The sequence below is a fragment of the Podarcis filfolensis genome (assembly GCF_964270895.1).
Source record: "Podarcis filfolensis genome assembly, chromosome: 3".
Classification (NCBI taxonomy): domain Eukaryota; kingdom Metazoa; phylum Chordata; class Lepidosauria; order Squamata; family Lacertidae; genus Podarcis; species Podarcis filfolensis.
In genome coordinates, this window is record NC_139606.1 from 85,982,481 (window position 1) to 85,999,588 (window position 17,108).

Genomic DNA, 17,108 nt, shown 5'->3' on the forward strand with positions numbered 1-17,108 from the left:
CCAGGATTGTGGATCTAATGATCAGATGACTATGGAAAGCCTACCAAAAAAAGCCTTGCATGCAAGAGTGCTCTCTTCACTTGTGATTCCCAGCAGCTGGTATTCTGCTTCTCAGCGAAGAGAGAACATGTTATGCTAGCTATAGTGATTATCTTCAATGAATCTGTCTAAGCCCCTCTGAAAACCACCCAAGTTGGTGGCCAACATCTTATGGGAGCAAATGCCACGGTTTTAACAATGCTGTGTGAAGAAGTACAGTGGTACCTCAGGTTACATACCCTTCAGGTTACATACGCTTCAGGTTACAGACTCTGCTAGCCCAAAAATAGTGCTGCAGGTTAAGAACTTTGCTTCAGGATGAGAACAAAAAATTGTGCTCCGGCGGTGCGGCAGCAGCAGAAGGCCCCATTAGCTAAAGTGGTGCTTCAGGTTAAGAACAGTTTCAGGTTAAGTACAGACCTCCGAAACGAATTAAGTACTTAACCCGAGGTACCACTGTATTTCTATCTGTCCTGAAACTTCACCAGCTCCCCTGGAAGGCCCCAAGCTCTAACATTATGAGGGAGAAATGTTACTCTACTTTCTCCACATCATATTTACGCACCTTTACCATGTTCCCCTTACTCCCAAATATTGCAACTTTTCCTCATATGGAAGGCAACTTTTGTTTGTGTGAAGGGACTGGCGACTGAAGACGAAAGGTGGCTTGTGAGACGTTTGCTCCAGATCCCTTACAGTGGCAATCCTCTGTAGGTCTACTCAGAAGAAGCAGGCAGCGGTTGACCGTGTGACCCAAGCAGCACTGTCAGATTAGCAGGAGAAACGGACCCTGCTTCCTAGCAAGGCTGCACTCTCCTAGCCTTTCCAATCGCGCTTGAAAGTACAACCCAGAAAGGGGCTCGTGGGTCCCAAGGTCGCCCTTCCTCCCGGCCCTCCGCGCTCTCGAGAACCAACGAGCAGATGGAAAGCTTTTCCCAAGGCGAAAAGCCAGCGGCGGGGAAACACCTACCGAGCGCTTGTGTTCGGTTCCCAAGGGGTAGCAGCCATGGCACGATGATCCACCCCGCGGGAAAAAGGACGGGTAGCGCGAAGCAACAAGCCCGGGGCAGCGCCTGCGATCACGTGGCGGCGAGGGGCGCGCGCTTGTGAGGCGTTTGCCCAGGGCAGCCGCGCGGGGGGCGCCTGGCGGCTGCGCCGCACGTTCTCACCGTCCGAACTCCGGCTGGGGGCGCGTCCTGCGTCTGGAAGCGATTGGCTGGCGAGGCGCGCGCAGGGGCTGAGCTCCGCGCCGAGGCGGCCCCCTCGCCCAGCTTACAAATGCCGCCCAGCCCGCGCGCCAAACTTCACTCCAACTCCGCCGCTGGGCGCTCTCGCGCTCTCCTCGTTGCGCGCCTGAGGTGGCCTCGCGCCCCTGCCTGCCTCTCCTCCCTCTGCCGTTGCTGTGGCCGAGGCGGCTGCCGGGGCTTGCGCTTCTTGGGGCAACTCCGGCGGCAGAGACATGCCTCCGTCGTCGGCGCCGGCTGCTCCCTGGAAAAGCTTCACTCTGGCTTTGCTCTTAGCCACCGGCGGAGCGACTCCCTCGAGGCGGGTGAGTCGTGACGGGGAGGAGGGCGCGGGGCGAAGGCGAGGGGCTGAGCGCTATAACCGAGGGCGCTTGGCCGGGTTGCAGCTTGGCTACTACTACTACTCGACGGGGTTTGCTTGTCTTTGCTCGGCTGCTTTCCCTCCGCGGTCTTGCCCCGAGCGAGTGCGAGAGGAAGAAGTGGCGGGGGGGGGGGGAGAAGCACCATTTGCCCCAAGACACAGAGCCAGGGCTGCCGGCGTCGATCCCTCTCGCTCCCACCCCCAGCCAGCAAAATCAGGGAGCGTCGTCTTTTGAGCCACTTTCTCCCGCCCCTCGGACAACTCCCTTGTCTTCAGGCAGTTTGGTCTGCGAGGGCAGAGGAGCTCGACGTAGTTGGATTTCTTGGCAGTTACCATTCTCCCTTCCGCCGCTTTCCTCCTTCCGTAGGCCAAGGGCAGCCGGGCTATGCTGCATACAGCTGAGCAATAGTGCGGGAGGTGGGTGGGTGAGGGAGTTCAGTTATAAAGCTGGCGGGGTTGCAACCACCGTCAAAAGTTTATACGATCTACACAGTTTTTGTTTCCCCCCCCTAAATCATTGCTTATCAAATAGCTGTTTGCAACCGGTATCGCAAAGCAGCGTTCAGAAACTGAGTGTTCCACTGGTCTAAGACGCGCTCATCTCAAAATCTTGACAATATAATAGACCCATGCCTGGCACAGGGATGAAAAGGGAGACCGACTTCTCCTAGAGTACCGGCGGACTGATTTCTCAGGGTGCCAGGCGCTCCTAAACAACAGCCACTTGATCCCAGCTGAAGCATCTCTGCTATAGTTCACTCTGGAGAGGTTTCCTACATCCATACAAGCAATACTCTGCCTCCTGGTGTCTGCTGTTGTGTGTGGTGTTACTTTTCGAAGACTATTGGGGGTGGGATGCTCAGATTAGCTGGCTGTAAATGGGGCTGTGTCAGGGACTTGGTTGGCATTAAGTGAACTTGCAAAGACAGCTTCAGTTTGTATATAGGCTACTCAAGCAGCATCTGCATTGGGGTATACAGTACCCATATATGAATGAATTGAATGATTTTTTATTACTTCGGTCACAGACCAGTTCTAGCCCACATACTATACCAAGGAAGTCATAAAACACGATAGGGATACATTTGAATTTGCAATTAGGTATAACAGGGACAATACAGATATAGCAACAGTTAAAAAATACATACATTGAAACTTAGTCACTAACATATAACCTAAAATTATCATTTAAAGCCTTAATCATTATGATAGCATAGCTTGTTCCCTAAGTTTTATGGCAATCGCACAGAATTTGGCTACCCTTAACGTGATCTCAGGATCCTTGTCCTCTACCAGGGATTTTAGACAAGTACCCATGTATATTGTATATTGTTTGGGACTGTGTTGTTTGCTAATGGAGAATAAAATATTGGGCTTTCAAAAAGGTGTTGAATGGCCTTATTTGCGCATCGTTACCGGTCACAGTGTGCTGGGTTTCAGCATTCTCAGAACTGGGAAGGTGTGATGCTGAATATATTTTAAGTACATGCAAAGTCTGTATAAAATGCTTATGAATTTGTGGGTGCTTTTTCTTTTCTTTAAAAGGGTAAAATTTCTTACCTTTGTGACTTTAAATATACTGAATATATTAAATATACCTAAAAATGCTAAGCTTTGTGTAGCTAATGAATGTTTTTGCTCATGAGAAAGATGCAATGGGATTCTTCTCCAAGGAAGTATGCATACAGGCCAAGAATCTTTTGTGGTCTCAGCAACTTCACATAAATTTAAACTTCTTAAAAGAATCATGGTTTACCTTCATTTACCTTGAAGTAGTTTTGATTCAACTACAGACATTCTGGACATTTTGACACCTGTGTATGAGCATCATGTGCCTCTTTGCCAGTAGAATTTGGCGCCTATTGTAAGTGTTGATCAAAAGCAAATGGTAGATTATGTGGTCAGACTTTTGTTTTTTTTAAAAGCATGCATCCCATAGAAAATGCTAGAAAAGAGAACAAGATGGTTTTGTAATAATGGAATACACCTACTTATTTGTCTTAGTTATAGCTGTTAGCAAATTATTGCCAATCCTCTTGGTTGACACAGCATCCAGAAAGAGCTTTCCAACTAGGTGTGCTGGAAAAGATCCTGAGGGATTTTTTTTTTTAAGTATGGGCAGTAAAGTATCATGAAGTTCAGTTAGTTGGTCTGAAGATAATGTCCCCCGTAAATAGAATGTTAAGTTTATGCTGCAGTGTGAGTTTATTCAAAGCATTAACAGGCAGTGCATGAAGCCAAGACTGAATTGCTAGTTGAAATACATGACTTTAAAGAATGGGAGAGAGTATCAGCAAAATGTATAATTTTGCTTTATTAGTTTTGCCATTAATGTAGAAAGAGTTCTTGGGATAGGATAAATATTCTTTTGTGATTCAGTACCTTCAGTATTTAGGCTTAAAAAAAACCCTTTGGGGGTCTTTCAATGTAGCGGTACCATTTATATATTTACTACATTTCTATTCTGTCTTTCTGCCAAGGAACTCACAACAGCATAGTTGGCTCCTCTCCCCTTTATTTTCTCTTCAACATAACCATGGAGGTAGATAATGTTGACTGACACTGACTAACCCATGATCATCTAGTGTGTTTCATGGCTGAATGGGGTTTTAACTTTGGTCTCCTTGGTCCTAGTCTAACCACTGCACCATGTGGAGATGTTGAAGAGATTTCTGGTCCCTCTCCTGCAAAACACCAACAAAGGTTTATTAAAAATAAATAAAATGTATAATTTCATAAATGGTCAGTCACTGTCCTGCTTTCAGGAATATCTTCTGACCTAGCAAGTTCCAGTGTCACCCTTGCTTGTCAGGAGGTGTCTGGCCCTTGCGGTCAATAACTGCCTGTGAAATGCGTTTGCTTTATGAAGAGGAAGTGAGACTCTGAGCTCGATGATGAGGATTAGAGGGGATATGGCAGGAATGGTGTCATTGGGGTAGTGGAAGAAGAATGACACACTGTTGCATACTTCAATGGATCCTTCATTAGTATTCCATGGGTCCAAGACTGAACGAAACAGAATTACAAAATGAGCAGATAAAGGATGGAGGAGGAGGCTGCTGCCACCACAGTAGTGCAGGTGACAGAATGAGGCCATTTCAACAGTAAGGATTGAACAGAATGAGAAGATGCAGAATGAAAAGCAAAAACTCATATCTTTGTCCCATTTGCTTAAGAGAGCAATCTTAAGATGCAAGCTTCTCTGACAAGGCCTCATTGAGCATGAGGGAGGATAGGCTTAGGCAGATACTGTTTTTGCTGTAGGCAACCCAAGGAGCTGCTCAACAGAAGGACTTGAAAGAGGCACTTTCTTCTTTAGAATTACATGAGCTCTTGATGCAGTTTTATAACCAAGCCTCTCTGCATTTCTTCTCTTGACCCGGTGGCTTTGTCCTGAGTTAGACTTGTGCAGTGTCTTCTGGTTTCTATTAATGTGCCCTCATTCTGTCACCTGCAGTATATTACTATACTGCAAAAATGAGGGATCAGTCCCAATGGGGCTGCGAACATTTTTTTTTAAACAAAAGTTTTACAAAATAATAGTAGCCTCTTAATGTTGTAATAAAAAGTTTTCAATATGTTAGAGCTAATAACACGATTTTTCAAAAGGGAGCTGCACATTAAAGAAGGGAAGGTTATTACAAAAAGATCCTTTAAATATTTGCCACAACTCGCTATTTCCATTTCTTAAAGATGCCCAACATAGGGTTTAAAAAGCAAAGAATGTGATAACTTGTACTCCACTAACACAATTCTGGCAAAATCGAGCAATTTAAAGTTGAATTTAGTAAGGCTTATAAAATGATAACTTTGGGCTGGATGGTACCCTGTGAGAATGAAGAGAGCTTGTTTGAAAACTCCTTAATACACGCAAGACTGAATAAAGGTCATGTTCATTCCTGTAGCAACTAACCACAGAAAATATCGGTACATATCTCAAAAGATGCTGTTGATCAGCTAGCTGCCCACATCAAAGTTTTCTTGTTCTCTAAGCCATATGTTTAAGTTCAATTCTATACATTCTATTCAGTGGGACTTCTCTCAGATAGGTGTGCATTGGTTCATAGCTTTATTGGCAAAATTATTGGCAAATTTCAAGAAACCCATCCATCTATGCTGCTTGCTTTTCTATTTCTGTTTAAAGTTCCTTAAATGTTTCTAACAAAGTAATATACGTCAAACATCTGTTGGTTTAATGCTGTACTTTATTCGCATTCATGTGCTGCTCAACTTGAAATGTGCTCACTTAACTGCATTTCTTGTGCTCTGTTGTCTCTGGGAAGCTCCTCATAGATATTTCTGCTGTTCCAATAATTAACCCATTCAATCAGTGGTATGCAAGGTATCCTGAGTAAACTGGGAGGAAATGAAGAGAAGCTCTTTTACTTGCTCTAGACTTCTTGACGTGGACAGCTTGTGTATTAACTGTATTTTATGCGTTGAGGTGACTTGACCATGCTATTAACTCTTTTTCCATTCCTGATTGGATTGTGCCATTGAAGAATTAAAATAAATGTAAATTATATCACTTTAAAGATCCATTCTGTTCAAGATCCATTCAGTTGTGAAGTCCTCACAACAGCTACACAAAAATTGATACTGAACATTGTATTCCTGGAACATAATGTATCTCTGTCTGTAGTCCCTTCTCTACCTGTAGTCCATTGTGTACTGTGAATATTTTTATAAGCATTTTTAGTAATCAAGCTGTCGGCGTCATGCATTTTTGGACAGTTTATTCATGCTGTCTTCTGAATGAACGTTAAAGTGGAGCGGTCGTTTCAAAGTGGAGAAATCAGTATAGAAGGGTGGAGAATTCATATATTTGCTGCACTCTATAGATTAGGGCAACTCTTTATTGATTGACAAAATAAATAAATAAATAAAGATAGATTAGGGCAACTCTTTAAATTGCTGAGAGAAGAAAACGTGTATCTTTCATCAGTAGGGAAGGGTCGTAGCTTTGAGTCAGCGGGTGAGCTCTCTCTCGTGCACGCTTTCTCGTGTGTTTTAACATAATAACTTGCTTCTTCCCATTGTCTGATAAAAGTTATTCAAAAAACTTTAGCTTGAATTTTTCATAAATTACATCTGTACTAAAGAGTAAAACTCTGCAGGAAGTTTCACATATTGTTAGTACCACTTTAAACCATTATGTTTTCTTATATTAAGTAAAGTTGCAATCATGCCCACTGCTATTTGATTTAAGTGGCATGTAAGCATTTCTAGAATCGCAGAATTGTAGAGCTGGAAGGGACCCTGAGGGTCATCTAGTCCAACCCCATGCAATGCAGGGATCTCAACTAAAGCATCCATGACAGATGACCATCCAACCTCCACTTAAAAATCTCCAATGAAGGAGAGCCTACCACCTGCCCAGGGAGTCCATTTCACTGTTGAACAGCTCTTACTATCAGAAAGACCTTTCTGATGTTTAGTCTGAATCTCCTTTCTTGTAACTGGCAGCCATTGGTTTGTCTCCTACCCTCCAGATTGCCATCAAAGTATTTCAATGCAAATCTCCTTTTGAACACCAGTAGTGGAAATTTATCTGCAAATGGAAATACGCACACCATTGAGTAGTGGTCTCATGAGAATGTTGTGCAAATTTCAGCTTGGGCAAATGTTTTCTTAAATTTTAAGTAGAGAATAAGACTGCCAATATCTCCTAAGGGAAAATTAAGTATTCACTGCTTTACTCGCTTGGTTGCTCTTGAACATGAAGGTGCTATGTCTTTTGCTTGTCAAATCCTAAATGTCAAAAATGGCACAACACCTTTATTACATTGTGCCTAGTCTTCTCCCAGAGAAATTGAGATTTATGGCATACTACTAATTTATCCCCCTGTTATATATCAAGAATTTCAGGTATTTGACAGCATGTCTCTTCAGTTATGGTGGTTGAATACTTTCATAATTTTCCTTATTTAACAGTTTCATGTTTTCCTTATCTGCTCTCCCTTTTATCATCTTTGGACTTTAACTTGTGTCCCTGTTTCTCACTTTAACTGGTTTGGTCAGTCATTTGCTGACCATTTGTTGACTGTATTCCCCTTTTAGGCGAAATCAATACCATCTTCACTGTAGGTCAAACTGCTGTTATCTCTGCGATCCTTATTTTTCCCGGAGTCCCATTTCAGCTGAAAGAATGACATCTTTGCTAAAAAAAAGTACTGGTAAATTAAAGTTTATACTTTATCACAGAGCTCTTTTCAGACCACTTTCAGACAATAAAATGCAATCACATATCAAGGAGAGGTAGCAAGTATGAGCTGTGACTGTCTCCACCCTGTGTTTTTTATTCATCGGATAAGGCAGGCAGGTGTAATTTAAGTGTTTAAAAGTGACGCTGTAAACTTTTGAGTGGGGAAATTGCATAAATGCACAGTCCATTTCGGCTCAGAAGGTTACAGTTCTTTTCCTTTATTTTGGTTGCTGAGACTCCTTAATGTACACACATTTGCTTAAAGTAAGCACATTTGGTAGTTGTCATTTTACCTCTTTGCTTGTTGCCAGATTTGGAGCGCTCACAACCACTGTGCAATTGACTGAAAGACATAGGATGTTGGTGTACCTGCAGTTTCCTTGTTCTTTCTAAGCAGGAAAGTTTGTAAACAGATTATAATATACTAATAATAATACTCAACTTCAAGGAAACCGAACATGCAGAAATTCTGCTTGTAATTTCCCAGTGCTTAGGGAAAGGAAACCAAGACATAAATGCTCCTTCTGCCAAAGCAATGAATGTTTGCTAACAAATAATGGAGAGGTGTATTTGTTTCAGAGGCATTTATAAATGGCCCTGTACAATTGCTGCCTCCCATCGGAGACATACGTTTCTTCAGTTCTTGCCAGTGAATAGCAAATAGTTAATTCCTGTTGACAAGAGTGAGAGTTATGCATGGTTGCTTTCCTTGTATTCTGAAATGCGTGCTAATATATACATCATCCTGATTCAAGTTGGTGAAAGCTGTAATAAATGGATCAGTTTTGAAGCATGACCATTTCCTGTTCCTCCTGTCACAAGGCTGCATCTTTTGCACTGTGAAGAGAAGCAGCTTGTGGAAGGGGACAACTCTTGAGTAGAAAAAAGGGGCCACAGGAGGAAGGATAAACTGAGGGAAAGCCCTCAGTTGAGCTCAGAGTCCCAATCCAAGACTGCTCTGGGTTCAAAAAAGAAAAGTACTGTAGGATATAAAAGTTTTGCTCTCTCTCTCTCTGGTTGCTTCTAAAGATATTTGTTTTAATTTGCTTCTTGTTGAAGCAAGTTAGATTTTTAAACAGTTGTTGCTCTGTTTTAAATTTCAATATGATTTCATTGGTCTGCTCAGGAATGGTTTATGCTGGTTTAAGTGGTACATTTTTAGATATTGATTTCATATCTTACAGCTAAGATAGTAACTGTTAAGTTGCCTTGAAAAACTACTTGTTTTGAAAGGTTAAATAAAAAATAAATTAATGGAAGCTCATCAAGCAATCACAAATCTGCAGCCAGAATCCGTTGCATGAGATCTCCCTGTTGTAACTGAAACTAAGTTAATGGCACTTTGCTAAAGTCTTGCTGGATTTATGTCTTTCCTTGCTTGTTTCTTCCCACCTGGAACTGTCAGATGACCTGACATCTCAAGAGTTTTATTTGTATAAAACTAGAAATAATTGTTGGAGGTGAGCAGGATACTTCAACACACAATTTTCTGGATATTGGCAAAAACATATATATTTGAATGTCAGCCTTTTCCCTTTGTTTAGTGATCTTATAGTTCTCCTTCTCCTCTGAAGTATGTTAAAAAAAAAAAAAGATACGTTGGGGCAGCAGATTGTTTCATCTATTCTTACAGATAATAGTTTTGCCAGTCAAAATCCCTGTGTGTTAGAAAGCTATTTTAGCCAGTTAGCCTAACAGCCAGTTTAACAGGACAATCTGATCTATTTAGTGATGAGTGCAACACCATGTAGATATATATATATACTGCTGCTAATTTAGTTGACTCTCTGCAGCATTCTGCATAATATGTGGACAGATGTTCAAAGGAAGTTAGTACCACTTTAGTAAGGTATTGACCTCTCTCAAACATAAACTTGTGAGTGGAGCCCTTATCAGCCCTTATGAGCAGTTGCATCCAGGAACAGGTGCAAACAGTACCAGATGTTTTCTGTATGTTTGAGACATGTTCCTAGAAAAACATACGGTGCTGCTGCACCTGTATTGTTGAAACACTGGGAAGCAATCATTAAAAAGCAATTAAACTATGTTTGTGTGTGTGTGTGCGTTATGTATATAAGATCTATTAAAACCTAATGATCATTACAATAAAAACATCACAGCACCAACTATTTCATTAGTAACAATCAGTTCCCCAAAGCCTGTTGGAATAAGAACAGGCTTTTTGTTGTCCTGCCAGCGGAAGGACAAGAAGAAGGGAGCCTTTCTAATTTCTCTAGGAAGGGAGTTCCAAAGTCTGGGAGCAGCCACTGAGAAGGCCCTCTCCCGTGTCCCTACCAAGCATCCCTGTGACAGTGGTGGGACTGAGAGAAGAGCCTCCCCTGAAGATTTCAGAGCCTGGGCAGATTTGTATGAGGGAATGTGGTCTTTCAGATAGCCTGGACCTAAGCTGTATAGGGAAGTACTCCTTTGAACTAGTTATCCTAGCAATGAGAGGAAAAGTATAGATGGAAGAGATGGTAATTCCGGCATGAAATGTTCTTTTTAGGTCTTCAGTGGGAACAAAGACTTATACAATATATAATGAAATGACTGCTGTTTGCAGCCAGAATGATTGCACCAAAATGAGGACATCACAATTGCATTGGTTTTTTTGAGGACTGAATTCTTATTCACATGTTTAACACAAGAGCTGCAGTAATGGGCAATGAGGGAACAACCAGCAATATCACTTGGTATTTATCTGTGGCAGCTCAAATGCAAGATGTAATAGTTGTGAAGAGCATTTGCTTATTATGCAGTAGTAAGGTGTACAATGCCATTTGGTTTCATACTTTAGGTATTGCTACTGTTGCTGTGGGCTGTGGATTATGGTAATAAGCAGCCCATTAGTTGCATCAGATTCCAGGCCGTGAATGCATTTCCTGTAAGCACAAGAAAGTGTATAAATTATGTTAGGTGATTTAACCTAGACGTATTGATAGTGGCACGATTTAAAGCACAACACAAGTTAAGGTTGTGCAATGTCATGGACCAAAATGCTAAACCAGCATTGCCAAATACGTTAGCACTAGAAGCTTAAATTCCTCAAACAATTGAGATCTAGCTTAATGCCTTTCAGAACGTAAGGTTTTGCTTCTGCAAAGGAAACATCTTATTTCACTCTTACACAGTGAAAGCCAACAACGAAGAGATTTGGGAGTTTGCAGAGAGCAAAAGTATAGAATGCTAGAATGATTGACTGCAAGACGGGGATGGTCATGTCTGCACAAATAGCAGCACAGTGCCCCCTCTAAATGGCTCCCTGTGGTGGCTGCCTTCTTCACTGGCAACTATCTGCTCTGTATGGAGAAGCTTTCTGTATCTCTGCTACTGTGTACCCACTGAAATATGATTTACGGATGTTGTTCGTTTTGCAAGCCCTCCCCTTTCACAAAAGTAAAACTTATTTTCTTGCGTCTAAGCTTCGTTTTTTCTTCAAGTTGCTCTTATGACTTGCTTTTAAATTCTGCCTGGTGAAGCATATAGGAAGGCCTTCTGCGTTGCTAACTTCAATCTCTCCTCACTGTGTGAAAATTCAGAGGTTGATGCTACAGCGTTTAGTTTCCTTTTAGATGCAGAAGAAATTTAGCTCAAATTGCATTTGAACATGAACCTGCCTGATTTACACTTTTCAAAATGGTATGCAAGCCAAAGTGCAGCTGTTCTTCAATATCTGCATTCTTCAAATTGTGCAATTTGGTTCTCAAACCCCCCAAAATGTGTTGTGGTAAAGATGCATTTATTCAGGAGAATAAACAAAAAGATGCATAGCATTAAGGAAAATAGCTTGCACAAATGTTTACATCAGATAAGATTGTATACAAGAATGTGTATGAAGAGAAATGCAAACTAAGGGCTTACATTAGGACTTACAAACTAAAGATTTACATGAGGACTTAAAATAAGAAGATGATGACTGATACAGAAAAGTGAACAGAACATAAAACTGGAAAAATGAGAAATTAAGAGAAGTATATTGGACAGATTTGCATCCCAAGATGAGAGTGAGCACTGGAGACTTGGTAGTGATTGTTTATTTCTGTTTATAAATACACACGCAGAGTGCAGATAACACAACTGCTTATTCTGCCTCAGATTCCCAGAGAGGACAACTGTTCACCAAGATGATTTCACCAGTGTCCTACTTGGTTAGTCTTATTCACCCTTCAAAAACTCACATCTGTGTGTCCGTCCATCCTGCAAAACTCTAATGGCTATATCTTCCCATCTTCAGCCCATATGGGGAACTTGTAGCCCTTCAGAGGTCATATTCACATTGGCCCTAGCCAGCATGGCAAAAGGTCAGGGATGTTGGGGGCTGGGATCTGTTCCTGCTTTAGCCAGTCTTAAGTGGCTGTTGTTGCACCAAGGTGATTTTTGCATAGGGTCTTGGCAAGGCATGCTCCTATCTGGTGTCCTCCCTTCCGGTCCTGAATCTCTGTATCTGAACTGTTCAGTCTCTGAGTGAGTGAGCACTGGCTCTTATTCATGCCCCTTGTGATGGGTGCTCACTCTTACCACTGGTAGCTGGAAGGAGGCTGTTGCCAGTCCTTCTACAAAATCACTTGCTAGCCCGTCAATTGCATGGATGCTTTGTACCCTGGCAAGTAAGAAAATAAGAATGCTTACTGGTAGCAGGAGAGTGAGGCAAATATAACTCATTGTGAAACTTCCTGCCTATTCCTATGTATGTTGGCATGTGAAATGGGCTTAGGCGCACCATAGAATTGGCTATCTAATAGAAGCTGCAGAAGGGGTCAGGTGGGAGATTGCACCACAGCAGCTAAATTAGGTTGGAATAAATTTCTTCCGTGGTTGGAAAGGCTACTAACTTTTTTGTAGCCTTCTGCTAAAAACCAATTTCTCACAGACAGCACTCTGGCACAAACAAAGCCATATGTTCTGAAGAGTTGGATATACAGAATGAAGAGCCTACCTATTGCAGCAGTGTTTGAAATCTACAGGTAGTGGCATTTTAATTGTGAAGAGTTGTGGGATGGGAACTGGGAAAAATTAGGAGTGAGTTTTAGGAACCAGGGTCTGTGATCTCTAGCTAATGTATGTAATGCTATCTAGAGAGGTGCGAGCAGTGTTCAATTTCTAAAGATATGTACTTGGAATCAGACTTGCAGAGGAGCAATGCCTGCTTGTCTCATAAGTGCTTCTCCTTCACTCTGTATGAGCAGGCAGAGCAGGCTTTACTTGCTTAGTGGAAAGTGAAAGGCATTCCACATGTGCTTTGGGGCACAATATATTGACTGGTGGCTTTTGTAGTCTCTGCAGCTGTTAGAGGTCACTGGGTCCTTGCATTTTCATTGCTTGGCCTGGTGAGCCTGTGCAACATGTAAGATGCCAAATGTAGATGAGAATGGCATCTGATGCCTACATGCTCTTGCTACATATTGTTGATGGCGTCCTTGCTTTTATTGCTCTTAGTGCAACAGCCCATTAATCAACCGTTTGTTCAGATTTCCACTTTAATGCTGCTGATTGAATTTCATTGCTGTTTGTTCATCTTCTATGCCTATGTTTCCCCCTCTTGTTACTGCTTCTAGGTCTTGATTTCTCTGAAGTTTTGTAGTATATCCCCATGAACGCTTCCACTTTGTTGTCACTCCCTTTCCACTCTTATTTCTCGCAAACTTTGTTGTAGTGTATGTCAGAAACTCTCCCACCCTTGCTCTTTTCCTCCCCTTTTCTATAACGGATAACAAATTGAACAGTTAGCAGCACAGAACTTAAATTAAATTGGGCAATGTAATGGTTTTCTAAAGAGAGATGTGCGGGGACTTTAGAGTTTTAATTCCCTACAGCCTAATTAGGAGTGCTAGGGCTGCCCCAGACTAGTGTATCCCTTATAAAGTCCCAATGTTTTCATTGTTCTCACTCCCTTATGTGTTATTTTATTGTCCTTTTATGAAAAACAGTGTTCAACCTTGAACTGAAGGGGGTGTGAATGGCTACAGAGTGTTTTTGCTACTTGGAAGAGAATCTAACAAGGCTGCAACTGTTCTCAGAACTGAACTTCTCTGTGTCTGACGATGGATTTTATTTTTACTTCTAAATGCACTTGGGGATCTGTGAAGGGAGCTTAGGCTGTCTTATTGAAGCGGAAGGTATTTATGCTGATCTGCACCAGATACCAACAAGCCTGGATTTGTATTTGTATGTGTGTGTATTATTTAAGGGTTGTCCAGTGGTGGCTGGTGCCAGTTGGGGATTGGTAGGGCATTAGGAGTGGAGGTCAACTGTAGGTGGAATTGGAGCCAATGCAGACAGAGCCAACTAATTCTAGTTTTGTCCCCCAGCTTCCTTCCTGTTTTGCTCAAGGGGGGTAAATAATCAGTACATGATTCAATTTAAATGAAGTAGATGCTCTCTCTCTCGCTCTCTCACACCCGCACCCACCCACCCACCCCTGAATTAAAATTCCCTTGAGTTGATTTTTGTTGTTTAGTTGTTTAGTCGTGTCTGACTCTTTGTGACCCCATGAACCAGAGCACACCAGGCCCTCCTGTCTTCCACTGCCTCTCACAGTTTGGTCAAACTCATGTTGGTAGCTTCGAGAACATTTCGTCCTCGTCGTCCCCTTCTCCTTGTGCCCTCCATCTTTCCTAACATCAGGGTCTTTTCCAGGGAGTCTTCTCTTCTCATGAGGTGGCCAAAGTATTGGAGCCTCAGCTTCAGGATCTGTCCTTCCAGTGAGCACTCAGGGCTGATTTCCTTAAGAATAGATAGGTTTGATCTTCTTGCAGTCCATGGGGCTCTCAAGAGTTTCCTCAAGCACCATAATTCAAAAACATCAATTCTTCGGCTATCAGCCTTCTTTATGGTCCAGCTCTCACTTCCACATATCACTACAGTGGTACCTCGGGTTAAGTACTTAATTTGTTCCTGAGGTCTGTTCTTAACCTGAAACTGTTCTTAACCTGAAGCACCACTTTAGCTAATGGGGCCTCCTGCTGCCGCCGCGCCGCCAGAGCCCGATTTCTGTTCTTATCCTGAAGCAAAGTTCTTAACCTGAAGCACTATTTCTCGGTTAGTGGAGTCTGTGACCTGAAGCGTATGTAACCTGAAGCTTATGTAACCCGAGGTACCACTGTACTGGGAAAACCATAGCTTTAACTATACGGACCTTTGTTGGCAAGGTGATGTCTCTGCTTTTTAAGAGTTGATAGTGTTGTTGATAGTGAGTTGATAGTGCTGCCTAAATACAGGCCTCTTTCATTATGAGGCTTGAATATAACTGGACTGCAGGTGCTGTGGATGATAGCAAGGTTAGCATCATTCAGCCAAAGTACAGCAACACACTTTTGATAGATTTGTGGCTTGTTATATATGTCGTTTTCCTAACAGAGAAGCATGCCAATTGTTGAAATACTGTTTTGAAATACATTCATCTCATAAAAGAAATGTGTGTAATGCACTATGTCGTGTGACATGCAGAATTTTCCTGTAAGGAAGAGACATCTGTCAACAATATTAGCCATGATATTGTTATAAATAGAGCAATGAAGACATGGCCTTGCTTTGGCTCCAAAATTAAAAGCTTCCTACTTTATTAAGCACTTTTTCTTTTCTGTTGAAAGTTTTTTAATATATGGAGATTTGACTTTTACATTCCTCAGAACGCTTGTCTAAAGTGGACTCTTGCTCCGCAATTTCACTTTCCCTTCAAAATTTTCATTTCATTCTGTAGTGGTGCAATTCATTTAGTTGTGCAATTTGTTTAGGCTGCTATCCTTTGCCCACTTCCCATTGAACTTGGGGCTTACTACAGAGTAGATACAGTAAGTACAGCACTTCCATGCAGTCTCTGCCCAAGAGGGTGAAGTACTTCAGCTATAGCTATTTCTTACCTAGCCTTCCACATTGATAAACTCTTAGTTTTAGATCTCAGATTGATTCTTGCCTTTGTTTTAAAAGTACTGAAAAATGTACATGCTGAACTTGACTTATATAAGTAGTCTTCACCATTTTCCCACCTGGGGTGCACCTTTTAAACCACTTGGGAACCATTTTCTTTTTCTTTTACCTTACATTTTTATGGGGGTCATGCTGCTGCTACAACCCACCGTAGATCAGGCTGTGACCTGGTAGCAGGTCCCAATGCCCCAGCTGAAGACCATCAAACTCTTTTCTGGCAAACCTTCCCCTTTTGATCGATTGTTGTGATCGTATTGTAGCTTGGGAACCTTTCAGAAACATTTTAAACTGAATCCATGGGACTGAATTTGGTATTGGTTTTATGTTTGTTTTTACATACTGAAGAATGGATCAGGCAATTAAGAAGTAAGAAATGGAGGGGGAAATCATCCACCATGTAATCCCAGAAAGGTCTGGTGTAGGTCTGAATACATGTTATTGACTTCTGTATGTAGGAGGGGTGCCAACTTGAATAAATTATTGTAGGGGTCCAGGTAAGTCCTGCCCCACATAATTGATCACATGACACAGTGCACACACACACACACACACACACACACACACACACACACACTATTTGCATGAGAATGCCCATTGACTTTGTGGGGGCCTGGCCCCCTCAAATACTTTATTGTGGGGGCTGAAGCCCCCACGGTCCCTAAGAGCTGGTTCCTATGGTATGTAGGGTCTGCATACTTTTGTTTGCATTAAATGCTCTCTGCTTTCCATACCAGAAGAAATTCCAGGTTCTGGGTTTAGTTTCCTTTGGAGGAGAGAGAAGATAGGAGAATTAGTCAGATCATAGTGGAAGGGAACAGGCACCAACCACTAAGCAAATGCAACATCCCCAGAGAGCAACTTGCATATTCTAACTCCAAAAGCTTTATCACCAGTTCCAGCCTGGAGCTCTCCTATCTTCAATCATTCTCTCTCCCTACCCTGGCCATTCCAATAGCAAAACTGAAGTGTTTTGGGCTCAGTTAGACAGGTGTCACTTCCTCTATGATTTGATTGGTATCTCTCTACAAATGCTCAGTGATTTTTAGCTATCAGTAGACCCTTGCTTGCCATTTGCTCCCACTGATGAAACATCAACCACCATCCTGGTCGATTAACCAGCAAATGAATGGTGGGCTAGCAGCCATAGCGATCTTTCGGATGCTATGAAAGTGTATGTACGTACTCTCTGGCTCCTGTTGAGCTCTGAAAAGCAGATTAGAAAGCTGCCAGGATGTGAAAAACAAAGGAATCAGATGAGTCACTCTCTGTTCAGTGACCCCTGCATTACCTGAACAAAGCTGGAAATGATATTTCAGCGACTGCTGTTTTTTCT

General features: G+C 42.2%; 1 protein-coding gene across 2 annotated transcripts in view; it reads left to right on the forward strand.

Moving 5' to 3' along the window:
* The first annotated feature begins 985 nt into the window (after positions 1–985).
* GLP1R (glucagon like peptide 1 receptor) overlaps positions 986–17,108 on the forward strand; it is a 102,653-nt gene continuing 86,530 nt past the window's right edge. For both annotated transcript variants that reach the window (XM_083604555.1, XM_083604556.1), the window contains exon 1: positions 986–1,588. In XM_083604555.1, coding sequence (XP_083460681.1) covers positions 1,499–1,588 — 90 coding nt within the window. In that variant the 5' untranslated portion in view covers positions 986–1,498. The remainder of the gene's footprint in view (positions 1,589–17,108) is intronic.